Source organism: Aphanomyces invadans, assembly GCF_000520115.1.
Source record: "Aphanomyces invadans strain NJM9701 unplaced genomic scaffold supercont1.7, whole genome shotgun sequence".
Lineage (NCBI taxonomy): Eukaryota > Oomycota > Saprolegniomycetes > Saprolegniales > Verrucalvaceae > Aphanomyces > Aphanomyces invadans.
Window position 1 is genome coordinate 1,765,536 of NW_008580152.1, and position 13,190 is coordinate 1,778,725.

The 13,190-nt window shown below is 54.1% G+C and overlaps 4 protein-coding genes across 7 annotated transcripts; 2 read left to right on the forward strand and 2 right to left on the reverse strand.

Moving 5' to 3' along the window:
- Nucleotides 1–1,386: 1,386 nt before the first annotated feature.
- Nucleotides 1,387–4,803, reverse strand: H310_04696 (hypothetical protein). Its single transcript, XM_008869149.1, has 12 exons — nucleotides 4,170–4,803; nucleotides 3,936–4,111; nucleotides 3,709–3,874; nucleotides 3,385–3,524; nucleotides 3,211–3,328; nucleotides 3,009–3,098; nucleotides 2,704–2,850; nucleotides 2,449–2,642; nucleotides 2,216–2,396; nucleotides 1,975–2,033; nucleotides 1,640–1,851; nucleotides 1,387–1,594 (listed from the first exon to the last, which is right to left on the reverse strand). Exons 1-12 carry the CDS (start codon nucleotides 4,737–4,739, stop codon nucleotides 1,482–1,484), a joined length of 2,166 nt encoding a protein of 721 aa, XP_008867371.1. The 5' UTR covers nucleotides 4,740–4,803; the 3' UTR covers nucleotides 1,387–1,481.
- A 126-nt stretch (nucleotides 4,804–4,929) lies between these two features.
- Nucleotides 4,930–5,923, forward strand: H310_04697 (hypothetical protein). 3 transcript variants are annotated; one of them, XM_008869152.1, is made up of 5 exons: nucleotides 4,930–5,217; nucleotides 5,277–5,341; nucleotides 5,405–5,477; nucleotides 5,525–5,626; nucleotides 5,683–5,923. In XM_008869152.1, the coding sequence occupies exons 1-5, from the start codon at nucleotides 5,020–5,022 to the stop codon at nucleotides 5,752–5,754; spliced, it is 510 nt and encodes a 169-aa protein (XP_008867374.1). In that variant the 5' UTR covers nucleotides 4,930–5,019; the 3' UTR covers nucleotides 5,755–5,923. The 3 variants fall into 3 exon arrangements, with proteins under 3 accessions (XP_008867374.1, XP_008867373.1, XP_008867372.1); XM_008869151.1 differs by having other exon boundaries at nucleotides 4,930–5,341; XM_008869150.1 differs by having other exon boundaries at nucleotides 4,930–5,341; nucleotides 5,405–5,626.
- Nucleotides 5,924–8,495: 2,572 nt separating this feature from the next.
- On the forward strand, nucleotides 8,496–9,389 carry H310_04698 (hypothetical protein). Its single transcript, XM_008869153.1, has 3 exons — nucleotides 8,496–8,729; nucleotides 8,778–9,201; nucleotides 9,248–9,389. The coding sequence occupies exons 1-3, from the start codon at nucleotides 8,614–8,616 to the stop codon at nucleotides 9,272–9,274; spliced, it is 567 nt and encodes a 188-aa protein (XP_008867375.1). The 5' UTR covers nucleotides 8,496–8,613; the 3' UTR covers nucleotides 9,275–9,389.
- Nucleotides 9,390–9,451: 62 nt separating this feature from the next.
- Nucleotides 9,452–10,835, reverse strand: H310_04699. 2 transcript variants are annotated; one of them, XM_008869155.1, is made up of 6 exons: nucleotides 10,539–10,835; nucleotides 10,324–10,469; nucleotides 10,224–10,275; nucleotides 9,928–10,177; nucleotides 9,806–9,878; nucleotides 9,452–9,720 (listed from the first exon to the last, which is right to left on the reverse strand). In XM_008869155.1, exons 1-6 carry the CDS (start codon nucleotides 10,805–10,807, stop codon nucleotides 9,716–9,718), a joined length of 795 nt encoding a protein of 264 aa, XP_008867377.1. In that variant the 5' UTR covers nucleotides 10,808–10,835; the 3' UTR covers nucleotides 9,452–9,715. The 2 variants fall into 2 exon arrangements, with proteins under 2 accessions (XP_008867377.1, XP_008867376.1); XM_008869154.1 differs by having other exon boundaries at nucleotides 9,702–9,878.
- Between the last annotated feature and the right edge of the window lie 2,355 nt (nucleotides 10,836–13,190).

Genomic DNA, 13,190 nt, shown 5'->3' on the forward strand with positions numbered 1-13,190 from the left:
TGATCCAATGCAGCCCACATCCCTCGCATTCGACAATGTCCTTGACCAGCGTGAGCGACACGATGTGGTGCGTGGTAACCAGCCACGTGGAATATGAAGCATGCCGACATTTTGCAGCACTGCGTATTGATCAAGGGATTTATACGGGCGTAGACGGACGTACAGGGTCGCGCGGCACTCGGGGGCGTGAAGGAGGGAAAGCGTCGACGATCGGCATGCCCCTCTCGTCTCCGAACGTGGATGTGGCGATCGCAATCCCTTCGGAGCACCGTGACACGATGGACGCACACAACCCAAATCAACGGTTGAGAAGCGAGGTCGGGGACGGCGGTCGCAGCTTCAGCTGTTGGACGTTGTTGTGCTATGTGCGAGTTGTGACAGCCACTTGAGTTGACACGACTGATGGAGTTTTTACCGAGATGCGAGGTGAAGGTCATATTTGTCGAGCACGTCAAGATGAACGTCCCTTTGGACCTGGCATTTTCGATGCACGAGTTTGTGCATGTGCTACACAGTGTGGCAGGACAACCAGGTCACGTGCTCGAGCTGAAAATGCGAAAGGGAGACAAAGTTTGGCTTGGCGACGTCGCGGTTGGTGCAGTCGACCAGCCGAGTGTGCGCTGGGCCATGCGATCCAAGGGGACAGCAGTCGCGATGTCGATCGTGAAGTCGATGGAAGATGCTCAAGGGATGTGTGAAGATGTCGGTGGATTGTTTTTCCCTTGGAATCAAACTCATGTACGACTGCCGAATCGTACCAAGCCCTTGCGACATCCGACCTGTATACTGGGACGACTCGGAGCCGTCCGGCACCAGAATCGCACGACGTCGCCACTGGCCATCTCTGCCGAGGCACATCCACGCGATCCATTCGGTTTCCGTGGCGGAGGCTCCTGGTTTATCCCATTCCGCTTCTTGGCGTAGTGGAGCAGGCTGGCACCGACATCGCCAAGTTCTGGGTCGTCGTCGTCTGCGGACTACGCGCTACGTGGCATGGACCCTTTCAACTGCAGGTCACTTGTGATCTATCTCCGACATGCCACAGTGCACGCCCCGGCGGAGGATTTCGCCTTGTGTAGTTCTCCAAATGTGAGTAAATAGTTTCGTTGGATGCGATGGGTGTGGCCTTTTGCCCACGACGACCATCGGAGGACCATTCCAGCAGCTCGTTCCCGCCACCCACAAGGAGTGCCGAAGTCGCAAGTACATCCACGCCTCGCCTGGCACGCAGCACGATCTTGTGGTCGACCTCACTCTTGCCGAAGCGAATATGAAAGGGCATTCAACGACACGAGGGGCGAAGATGGGTGCGCTCTCGCCTGGTGGCGCAGACGGTCGGTCTTCCTGGCGGTTGAGGCTGCGCTTTCCTTGCCAACTTCGCATGCATGTCGACACGATTTTCCATTCTTCAGACATGCCCGCCGCCACAACTGGTATGTTTTAGAGCAGCACCAGGCAGCCCACACTGGATCCTTATCGGGTTACAACGTGCCGGTAGTCAAGAAATGCACCAGCATTCGCTCCATCATGTCTATCTTGGGGCTTGGACCTTGCGTAACGCTGTACCCGAGCAAGCACCGTCCAAACACGTGCGCTACCGAGAGAGCCATCAAGAACAAGGGGATGGCGGTCGACATACCAATCTTGGACGTGTTGAGAAGATTTCGTGGCGTGTGCAGAAGCACTTCGCGCAGGAACGAGCTCACATAGATGAACGTGTTGAAGTGCACCGTCGCAAGGCCGTCAACCGTCACGGACGCGGTCGTGTCCGCCGACAAGCTCGCCTCGGGCACGACGCTTTCACGCAAACTTTGCAACCAGTGGACAAGAAGCGCCGCCATGGACTGTGGTCTACACACGCCAGTGAACTCCACCACACACACACACGCAGCCAAGAGTTGATGTCAAGAATGGCCCCATGCAATGGCTAGCGTCTACCCAAATCTCCCCACTTGCACCAAACAACAAACGTACCGATGGACAGGAAATGGCGCGCCCGTGTCTAGAGCTTCCCGCAACACCGCTGCCTCCGACTACGTTCATGTGAGATGAAAATGTAAATTCTCGGAGCCACGCATGCCATTCTGTTCGACTCCAACCAAGCACACGTCAGACATCCGTTCACGGCACATGCAAGTCGCCGCCTCTTCGTCCACACAACCGATCCAAGTTGGCCTGACGTCCCTAACTCGTACAATGGGCCCTAGCGACGAACCTGATCGGTGTCCAAGAAAATGTTGGGGGCGTCGAGACCATGCGTGTACAATGCGTCGACCATGCGCCAGAGTTCCTTGGGGATCTTCTGGCTTACAGCAGCTTCCCGCTTGATCGATTTTACGCTTCGTACGGGTTCGACTTGCACGACGAGCTGTTCGAGCGAGCATCCAAAGCACGACCTATGCGACGACGCCAACTGAGCAAGATGAAAGACGTCGCACGGTTCTGTACGGCAAAAAGTCGCCCGACACCACAAGGAAGTGATCGGCGCCGTTGGCCACACGAAGGATCAGCGTGTCGTCGAGGGTGTCGCGGCCGCTCGAAAGCGCATGCACGGCATCAAGCATGACGTGAACGGTCACCTTGAGTTCGACCTTTTCTTTCGGCGGAATCATGCCATACGTGGGCAAGACCGTGAGCCAACTCTGCGCGCGACTCGATCCATCACAACCCAGCCCTCACGATGGCGTATCGATGCTTGTGTACCTTTGACACGGCCGACTCTTGCAGCTTGGGCGCCAGTTGAAAATGCGCGACCACAAGGCCCGTGTTCTCAATCAAAAACGTTTTCGTTTGCGGCACGAGGTACGTCACCGCGTCAAAATGGAGCAAGTTGTGGTCCGAGATAGAAATCTACCAACGTCACATCCACCCCATCGATTCACGGGCAGCCAAGGCACCACCATCGATTCCCACATCAACCAATGCATGCGAGGCAGCTGAGTGCATGCCCAAAAGCAAGCAGCAACCTCCCGCAAGCAGCTTCGAAGGCATTCAAGCGACCGACTCACCTTTGGCTTGTTGTCCGATTCCCACTTGTCCAGCTCGCGCGAAATCTCGCGCTGGACAGCGTCCTTCTTCTCGTCCACTTCGTACTTGACCTACACATGCATCCCGGTCGGGTCACTTGCGGTCTCGCCACCCATCTCAACATTTTTCCATCAAGCCAAGCGCAGCCCCAGGCCACGTTATCTGCAAACGAGCCATGCTTACCTTGACGGTGAATAATGCTGCCACAGGCTTGTGATCCGACATGTCCAGTTCCATCGCCGCGCCATAGTGCTTGAGCGCGACCGTGTCGGCCTTGGCCTTCCACAAGATGCGATCGCACCTGGGATGAAAAATCGGGGTCAAGTTGCAAATCGCGAACACGCCATGGCTACGTACCATGCCGGCGCGCGGATTTTCTTCTCGGGCCGCCGGTCGTAGAATGACGTGCCTGCTTGAAACTTGTACGTGGGCGGGAATCGGATCGGACCTTCTTCAAATCCATGAAACACATTGCCCTTTTCGCGCTCTTGGTTGAGCTACACAGCCCAGACAGACACACAGGTCGTTCAGACGATGCCACTCATGTTACACGCCCTCCACGACTTGCCGGGCCACGTGGCAATATTTCCGTGGCGCCGACGACGTCACCATGAAGCCATGGCACGGGGAATACGGAGAGGACAACGACCCGCCATCCAATTCAATCGACCGGGCTCCCACCTGATCTCTCGCGAGCAGAACGTCGAGGTTTTGCTTCTCCACGTGGGCAAAGCAGTCATCGACCGTGAAATTCGCATCTTCCACGAGGCGGTAGTTCAGATCGCCCAGCCAAAAGATAAAGTCGTGCATATGAATTGTCAGAGCGTGATCCGCCGCCTCCTGTGACCTTTATGAAGAAAAAGACGCCACCGCCGTGAGGCCATGCGAGAACGAGCCGCGACGCGTACCCCATCGGGTTTAGTTCGTCGTAGATCGAGTCGCGAAACTCAATCTTGGACAAAATGTTGGCAAAGTCAGCGTTCCGCCCCGCCACGTTGTGTGTGTGCGCAGCTAAGTGAGAGCAGACGAAGCACATCGTGCTGTCGTAGAGCGTCATGCGAACGGCGACGCCCCCTTTGTTGCCCTAGAGACCGGCCGCGTCGTCAAAACTCGCAGGGGAAAGAAGACACATGCAAACTTACCATCATCCCCATGATGCCGACGCCCGCCGTCGATCCCACGACGTCTGTCACGAACGGGAGGTGGTCGCGCTTGACGAACACGAGCAGCAGAATTCCGACGAGATGCTTGTGCAACACGACTTCGTACGCGTCGTCCGACATGTGCGAATTTAGCGCTGCAAGGATGCTCTCTTCCCACTGCGCGCTGCGCGGCCCCGACGTGTTGTTGACAACGACGTTGACGGCGTTGAGATCGACAATCTCTTGAAAACCAACCGCGACAATGTCCGGCGACAGATGATCGTTGTCGTGTTTCGGGCGCAGCCAGTACAGTAGTTTGGCCGCCTCTGCGATTGACACAGGTTTCTTTGCGTTTACGTTGAACGTACCGGCCCAGAGCACCATATCTTTGATCTCGGTGAACTCGGACGCGCGCAGATACAGCTTTTGTGCCATGCAGTCTTCGCGGATCTGACTGAGCACTGCCGGGTGGTAGTACCTGACGTTCTGTTGACTGGCTTGCGTCGACGATGGAGCTGGTGGGGCCAGTCCGACGGACGAGAGGGACGATGGGCGCGACGCAAACTCCATCGGCACAGCAAGCGGTGGAAGGGGGCGTCTGGCGAACGAAGTGTGGATCGACGCAAGATCGTTTCCGAATGGATTTGGATGTTGCATTAATAATACTCATTGCGTGCAAAATATATATATTGATTTTAGAATGCAATGCTGGTATTTATATAAATATTCACACCGCCGACGAACCAATGGCATCGCGCGGCGTGACTTGGAACGATGGCGACGGTGCCTGCGACGCAAGACGACCTCGGCGACGTTTACGAACCCGCCGAAGACACGTACTTGTTCCTGGATGCGCTGCAGGACGAGAAAGACTTCCTTGTGGCCTTGCACCCACGCATCATGCTCGAGCTGGGACCAGGGTCCGGCGTTGTTGGGGTCTTTGCAACCAACCAACTCGCGGCGGCAGGGATCGACGACATCGTTCTCTTCGCCGTCGACATTAACGAGCAAGCTACTGCGTGCACCAAGAATACCGCTTCGCTCAATGGTGTGTCTCGCATCGAGATCCTTCGCATGGACTTGCTAACCCAAGTGCGGTTGCGCCAGCAAGTCGACGTCTTGCTGTTCAATCCACCGTACGTTCCCACTCCGTCCGACGAAGTTGGTTCCATGTATGTGCTCCATGCTTTCCAAACATTGACTTGCCATTCTAACGAGCCCTTTAACTCATGCAGCGGCATCGAAGCGGCGTGGGCCGGTGGAAAACACGGCCGTGAAGTCATCGACCGTGTGCTGCCACTCGTCCATGTTCGTAGGCTCAACCGTCGTCTTGCATGGAGTTATTCGCGTGGTAGGACGTGCTCACTCCGAGGGGGGTGTTTTACATGGTCGTTGTCGCTGAAAACAAGCCCAACGACATCGCGCGCATCATGCTGTCGCAAGGATTTCACATGGAGGTTCGTCGCGTCCCTCCGATATGAACTTGTGACGGTCTCACGGGCGCCTCGAGTAGACGATTCGGTCCCGAAAAGCGTTCAACGAGAGCCTATCCATCGTTAAGTTTACGCGGACGCCAGCGCAATGAACTCCTCACGTCGACGCACCACCCGACCAACCTTCCTTGTCGATGCTGCCCCCTGTACCCTCGCGTATTCGTCACAATTCAATCACGTTCCTAACGATGGCAAGGCGGGCACGTCGCAGGTGACGACTGCGCTTGGCCCAGCGACGCTTGAAAGGGGGCGATTGCGCTACACAGCCCCTTCATTCTCCTCACCTCTCATCGGACGCGTGTTTTCGTTCGCTCCTGTGCGCCGCCGCAAATTCGACTACATCTCTGTCCTTCGCCACGGCAATGTGTGAAGCGATGGAAGTTGGATTCACTTGGACGCCTCCTCCTTGCCGGAGGCATGGGCAGTGTAAGGCCGACCACTTTCAAGAGGCGTTGTGCTTGCCGCCGGCCAACGCGGAAGCAACACGGAGTCCCTCTTGACAATAGTTCAAACAACATGGATTCCGTGGAAAGGCTCCGCGGAGGGCGATAAAATGGTTGCGGCGACAGCCCGCTGTCGCCGCAACCTCGGACCTCCCTTCACCAACCGCATCATGCCCCGGAACGCTGTTGAACCAACCTGCTCCAGCTTGGATCGTGAGGGTCCCAGAGTTGTTTGGCTGAGGCCGTTGTGTGGTCGAAACAATTCGTTCGCTGGTGGCTTTCCGAGTGGACTGGAATGACCAAGTGCCCGTACGCTCACCAACCGCTACGTCCCTCGTGGCGAAACCCGCTTGGATGTCGGCTCGATCAACATATTGTCGCACGTCAAAGTGTCATCGTCATGTTGGATGCCTACGAGGTCGTGGGAAAACGGAGGGACTCCACGTGTTTGAAGGCCAGGAGGACTTCGTCCGTGTGTAAAGAGCAGATGATGGGGGCCCGCTTGTTTTCGACGGGAAATCGGCTGGGAGAAACAACGTCCAGGGTGTCTCTACGCTGTCATGGGATCCTTTGAAGGCAAAGCACGACCTGCCGAGCGAGACTGTAGCGGTCGCTCCAACCATATGCACAACTCGCCTGAAATTCGGAGGTTGCTCGATATTTGCACATGAATCGATCCAAGCACTCGTGGCGAACGTGCATTTGACTTGAAATGGGTTGATCCTCGAGTCGACGGTGTCCAGGGTAGCATAGGATGGACGATGTAGCACATGACGAGTGTGATGTGGGTCGTGACCTGCTGCGGCCCAAAATGTGCGTGCGCGCCGTCCAATGTGGTCAATTCAAGACCGAGGTCGCCCCGCAAATATGCCACGAGAGCCAAGCCGCGCTCGCCTACTCATCTCCGTCGCACACTAACAATGGAATGCTCGTCTTGGCGAGGTCATACTGGCCACGGTATCGCTGCAGTGCCATCAAGATATTCAACGACGTGATGGTGTGCCAGTGCCAAACAAAAGGAACATGCCGTCGTGGACGGCCGTCGCTATCGCCTCCGCTTCGACGAACTGGCCAGTGTAAGATATCGAAAAAGCAAGTACCGTTGGAATCATGAGGATGCGGGGGTGGTTTGGACCACAAACGAGGGCTATCTCGTCGCGCGCGAGCCCGAGGAAGTGCACCGACTTGGGGTGGTTGTCGAGAGAGTAGTACAGCGAATCAACCAAGTCATGCATGTTGGCTTTGACCTACGGCCATCTTCGCCGCTTGCAGAAATGGTATGCCAGGCTCTTCCACAAACCGCAGAGCATTTCCAACGTGTTTCTTGGCATCGATTTGTGTAACATGCTTTAAGTTCAACCAACGCTTCGTTCACTAGCGTCGCCCATGCCCCATGTGGCACACACGCCTTATGACTCCAAGATGCATGGAAGCATCCCAGCTAACCGAAAACGTCGGGAAAAGCACGGAAGATTCCATTCGCAAGGTCATACGGGATCGCCGAATGCGCCCAGGGTCACCGTCGCATACGCCATGACCTGGAGCCAGAGTACCCTATCGGCCGGGAGCATCACTTCTTCGACCTGAGCGACGACGCGCTCGTGTTTTTGTGGTGAGGTGACGGCAGCGACCACTCCAGCTATGCCAGCCGCGCCATCAATTCAAACCAACGCTCCCCGTGTTGGGATGCTGTGCATGTACGCATCCCTGTGCGTCGACTTGGTCGATTATTTCAAACGCAAAGAAACGAATCCTATGCCAGGATCGACAAGTCTGTGCAACGCAAACGATGAGAAAACGTTCCCAATCAGTTAAGCATGTATCGCTGCATGAGGATAGAGTCATGGCTTGGCATAGATCATGCGCTCTTTCGTCGCTCGAACAACCCAGCCATCGCATTTGGGCAAGACGAACGAAAGCGGCGACATGGTTATCGCGCACCGTTCTCTCTTCCATTTCGACTGTCCACTCATCGACAGCGCCATCTCCACTCGAATCACGCAGTCGGCCAACGCATCCATCGTACTTTTCCACCCCTACTTCACCCTTCGCAAGTCGACGGAGGTGTCGTCTCCGTTGTCGCAAAGGATTGTGAACACGCGCGATGGGACCGAAAGAATGTAGCACGAGACAAGGTACCGTCGATCTGGGAGGCACTTGGAGCGGCTCGTCGTGGAGATGCCGCAGACGCTTCGGATTTGCCGTGCATCGTCCTCGTGGATCTTTCCGAAGCGACATGTCGTTGCCCAAGTGCAACATCCCGTCGACAAAACCTGTCTGCGTCAACACGTCCACGCATCCACGTAACTTGGGGAATTTTCCATAAAATTCGCTCGTATTTGTGTGTTTTTCGTCGAAATGGGCCTGATTTTTCTCTATTTAGGTTGTAAGAAGGGCAATTTTCCCACTCGTCCATGATTCAAACGGATGATCGGACTCCGAAGGAAGCCAGCAACGATCTGCACGCGAGATATACCGACCACTCCGACTTGAGCGAGATCTTCTGCCATGGCGACGACCGGTGCCGCGGCTCCTGCGACGGCGATGGATGATTTGACATGCGCTGTGTGCCTGGAGCCGTTTGCGTCTCCCGTCACGCTCTATTGTGGCCACACATTTGATCGGTACGTGGCATGTGGAGTTCGTCGACGATTTCAATGTCAGTTTCGTAGCGAGTGCTTAGTCGACCTCGTGGACAAGCCGTGTCCGATGTGTCGACAAGGCACGATTCGCCAGGACGTCGTGGTGCAGCCAAAGAATCAAGTCATGTACCGCCTCGTGCTGTCGGCCTGTGTCACATCGTCAGATGCGATTTTGCAACGTGGAAGCGGTCATGAACATGCGAGATTGACTCGGCTCGCTACATACGTCCGCCCCAAATCACCCTCATCGGTGTCATCCATAGCGCGGCGTACAGTGTCCGTACACTGGGGGAGGCTTGTCCTGGTCTTTCACTCGCTGTCGTTCCCGTGGAGCGCAATGTACGGCCCCGCTGGCCTTGCCGACGACGACGAGCCTGAGAGCATTCCGTGCTGCTCGCAGTTTTGCAGTTGGTCCATTGCGTTTACGTTAATCGCGTCGTACGCTCTCTCGATGGTACGTCTCGCACGCCTCTCTCTATTTAGTGCTCATGGTGTTCCAGATCCTGTCCCAGGGCCTACAATCGTAGTCGAGAGCCAACCGTTTTTGTATTTATGAACGTCGCGTGGATTTCATGGGCATCCGGCGCCACTAGCTGCTCACAGCACCTACAGGACATGGCCAAATACCACAACATGGCTGCTCCGAACGGCAATTGCCATACACAGCTGCATGCATGCCTCGCCTGCGCTTCAGGGGGGTCGCGACGCTGCGTGTCGCATTGGTGAGGGGGAAGTAGCTAATGACTGGCGAAGTGCTGCGGCAACAACCCGAACGCTCGCTTGTATTTGGCTATGCGGACACAAATGTATTTTACTGGCCGCGACTTGCTCAATGCCGCGGACACTCTCCAAATGCTCTCGGTTGGTGCCGACACAAGCTGTCAGGGCAGTTCCGACGCACTTACGTAGATGCTAGCCATTGCACATCGTTGGTCCAAGCCACCGTGCCGACCATGTCTCCTTCGTTGCTAGTCTACTCCGCAAATGTGACAGTCCTCCGTCCATTCCAAATTTATTTCACCGCAAGTCTTACGCCGCTCGCTGGGCGACTAACTTACTCTGCACGTTTGCTTCGAGCCGGCGAATGTCGTCCATGGTCAAGCCGTTCCACTTGTGCGACAGGCATTGCGCCTACATCCAAGCACAAATGAACACAGACCAGTCGAGCAAGACGTCGTACCTGACGCAAACTCGAGTGAAACAGGCGGCGCTGGCGGTCGCGGATGGCGTTTTCAACACGGCCTTGAAATCCCCAGTAGTCGAAGTTGACGCGAACAACCTTGTAACACGTCATGACGGGGGTCAACTTGCGTTCCCAGCCGGCTTGGAGCGGCCCACGACCAGTTTTCGGACATGTGTACGTCGAAGGGTCGAATTCAAGCGCTTGTGGCGTGGGGGCTTCGTTGGGCAAGTGTGAGTCGATACGGATGCTAGAAAAGTCACAGCGTGAGGTCAGTCAATTGACATAGCACGTACTATTCGACGGTGCGCTGCCGAAGTTCCGCGGGAGACAAGCAAACGGCATTGTCTAGAAATGATGCCATCAGTGCATTTCATGTAGAACGAGGAGCAGAACCTTCATCTCCAGCACCAGCAGCGTGGACTGTTTCAATCGAAATGTAAAACTTTTGCTTTGCCAAATACCCGTTCGTGATGACAGTAAGGCAGTGGGGGTAAGCGTTCCACGCTTCTTCAATGAGGACCATGCTTTCTTCGGGACAACTACAGCAAGTCATTCAATCCATGATCATGTCGGCATTGCAGATGAGGCGGCACAGGAAAAGCACTTACATCGCACTGACATACGATGGGATGTGCGACTTGACGTGGTAGTGTTTGAGTGTGTACTGACCCTTGTTGCGAGGAATCTTCACAAGCGAGAGGGGCGAGATGTCCCCGAGCTGGCCATTCGAGTTGTCGTACGGTTCATTCTTGAGGATCTCAACACCCTCGCCATTCTTGGTGTTCTTCTCGCTCGCATCGAGCACCATGTACAGCTGCGCGACCTGGAACTCATCCACGGTCATGTGCAAAGGCACGCGGAACTCATGGATCAACATGGCGCTGACCGGTGTCGGTGTCGACGAGAATTACCGAATGCCATGACGTATCGAAGACGGGAATTTTCTCTCTTAAGTACGAATTTGTTCTATCCCACTCCGTGCTCTGTTAGGTGCGTTTGTCCAATATTTATATTTCGTGTGCAACCGTATCCATGCTATCAAGAGAAATTCCGTAAGACACATTGTTGTGCTGCATGCTTGATGGGGTTGAAGATACGTCGGATGTGGCGAACTATCATTTCTTTTCGACGACCCGTCGGTACGTAAGAGTATTAGACTGGACACCTCGTGTGATGACGTGGTCGTGGAGGAGTGCAATATACAATTTTGCACAGTAATGTGTATGGAGGTTGTGTCAATTTCGTACTTAATAAAAATATATCTACTATGTACGATTTCAAGTTCTGTTGAGCAGACGAAACTTCAAATGTCAAAAAATTTCGGGACATTGAGCGTTGAAGCCGATAAATTTTTTGGAAGAAGGACATTTCCGTCCCCGTTGCGAAGTCAGCAGACATCCGGCTACAATCGAACTATCCCGACTCAAGTCGCACAAGATTCAAATCATGACCGTGTAGAAAACACGTGGCAAAAAATATTGAATTGTTGCCTTTCACTACCTCACTTGCCTATGTCGAATAATTCTTTTGGCATAAAGAAAAAATAAATTTGGAAAATCCGATCAACACTCGATATTCGTAATTATGTACTGTATCTGTCATGCATTGTGTCGAGTTCGAGTTGACGGATATCTTGGAGCGCAAGACCGTCACCGATGGGACATGCAGAAGGCTCGCCGCGACGACGTGTGGAACACTTGGATAAACGACTCCATTTTCCTTTGCAACCCAAGGCAGCCGAAATGCACGCGGAGCAAGTTGTAGCATGTCATGTGACAGGGATGAGGTGCTATACCCAGTCCTTTCGTCAAAGGCCCGCGACCGGACTTGGGGGGCACTTATACTCGCATGGGTGGATGAGGTCGGACGCCGGTGGGGACGTTGGGAGGTCGTCTTCGATGCGAATGACTTGAACCGACCTCGGACAAGGTGAGCGCGTTGTTGTCGATACATGCTCCCGGCAAGATAACAGACTCGCACGAGATGTAGAGCTTGTGCTTGAGGAGCTCGTGATGTACCTAAAGCAGTCCGGGTGCGCATTCCATGCTTCTTCAATCAGGGTCAAGGTCCCCCTTGGAAACATGAACGCCAAGTACGGCGGGACGTCGGCCAAAATGTACATCTTGAGGGTGTACTGACCATCCTTGCTCGGGATCTTGAAATTCGAGATGGGGTTGACTTGTCACCCAACTGTCCATTGGTGTTGTCTTACGACTCGTTCGTCAGGACTTCCATGGATGGAGCGCCTCGTGACGGACCGTTCTTCGAGTGCATCACCACCATCGCTCGGCAACCTCGAAGTCGGGAACGTACTGTTCAACGGAATGCGGAGCTCGTGGACAAGCATGGCCGACGACCTTGGTGCTGTGCGAGCTCAAGCAAAATGCGGAAGTGGCCACAGCTACCAACATACCAACGGAGCCATGCCCATTGACTAAGCCGATGCTCCAACGACTTGAATCGTAGAAGGAATCTGTGTGAAAAAGCGCACTTTAGCGCCTTCGAATGTTCGTACTTTATCCGTCCTGGTGAGTGATTGCCATTGAAACTTTGATTCTGGTATATATCGAATTAAGTGCGGTTAAAATTTGGTATCGCGACTAGACGCACGAATTGGACTCATCGTGTCGCGAGATTTGTCGTAGGGAGCCGACAAGAGGTCTATCGTTCTTCCAGTAGCGAGGCATGGGACCCACGACGAAAGGTCTTGGAGTTCGTTCTGGCGAAGTGCACTTTTCAAGATAAATCGATAGCTCCACCGACGCTGTATGCGTGGAGGCGCCGTGAAAACCTTCGCAGTGACCTTCCAACGAGTAACAAGGCATTCGCTGACCTTGAATGAATACAAAGCGCTTCAGAGCGAAGTAAGTCCTGCTTTGGGGTTGTCGAATCCACGGCGCCCGATTGAAATATTCGTACCGTAAAACCTATGTCGTTCTACAACCAAACGACACTTAGTCAAAAATTCCTTTCTCGTTCTAGGTATACAATCGACAAGTATTTCAAATTAGCTGAGAGATTCAAGGATTCCGACAAAAGGTTCACGCATCAATAAAATATTGAAGGTTTTCCAACTTGGCAGGAATTTGAGGAATACATTTTGCAATACTACTCTGGTCCACAATGACTGTGCCAAAGTTTAGACTTGGATAAAGTATGGGAACCTTGTCTGGAACATCTTGAAAACTGTATTGGATTCTGAAAACACATAACTGAGTCGGCAAATAGAATTGATTTTTTTAACGACGAAAACTACTCAT

What these genes read in the sequence shown, in the direction of transcription:
- H310_04696 (XM_008869149.1), bottom strand. Translation starts at nt 4,739, where the DNA reads ATGGAGTTTGCGTCGCGCCCATCGTCCCTCTCGTCCGTCGGACTGGCC. An exon ending in TCGGCATCATGGGGATGATG is followed by an intron (nt 4,112 to 4,169) that starts GTAAGTTTGCAT and finishes GCCGGTCTCTAG; the next exon opens with GGCAACAAAGGGGGCGTCGC. An exon ending in TCTCAACACGTCCAAGATTG is followed by an intron (nt 1,595 to 1,639) that starts GTATGTCGACCG and finishes CTCTCTCGGTAG; the next exon opens with CGCACGTGTTTGGACGGTGC.
- H310_04697 (XM_008869150.1), top strand. Translation starts at nt 4,944, where the DNA reads ATGGCGACGGTGCCTGCGACGCAAGACGACCTCGGCGACGTTTACGAA. An exon ending in TCCGACGAAGTTGGTTCCAT is followed by an intron (nt 5,342 to 5,404) that starts GTATGTGCTCCA and finishes TAACTCATGCAG; the next exon opens with CGGCATCGAAGCGGCGTGGG. An exon ending in CGCAAGGATTTCACATGGAG is followed by an intron (nt 5,627 to 5,682) that starts GTTCGTCGCGTC and finishes CGCCTCGAGTAG; the next exon opens with ACGATTCGGTCCCGAAAAGC.
- H310_04698 (XM_008869153.1), top strand. Translation starts at nt 8,614, where the DNA reads ATGGCGACGACCGGTGCCGCGGCTCCTGCGACGGCGATGGATGATTTG. An exon ending in TGTGGCCACACATTTGATCG is followed by an intron (nt 8,730 to 8,777) that starts GTACGTGGCATG and finishes TCAGTTTCGTAG; the next exon opens with CGAGTGCTTAGTCGACCTCG. An exon ending in CGTCGTACGCTCTCTCGATG is followed by an intron (nt 9,202 to 9,247) that starts GTACGTCTCGCA and finishes ATGGTGTTCCAG; the next exon opens with ATCCTGTCCCAGGGCCTACA.
- H310_04699 (XM_008869154.1), bottom strand. Translation starts at nt 10,807, where the DNA reads ATGTTGATCCATGAGTTCCGCGTGCCTTTGCACATGACCGTGGATGAG. An exon ending in CCATCGTATGTCAGTGCGAT is followed by an intron (nt 10,470 to 10,538) that starts GTAAGTGCTTTT and finishes GACTTGCTGTAG; the next exon opens with TTGTCCCGAAGAAAGCATGG. An exon ending in TGCTGGTGCTGGAGATGAAG is followed by an intron (nt 10,276 to 10,323) that starts GTTCTGCTCCTC and finishes CATCATTTCTAG; the next exon opens with ACAATGCCGTTTGCTTGTCT.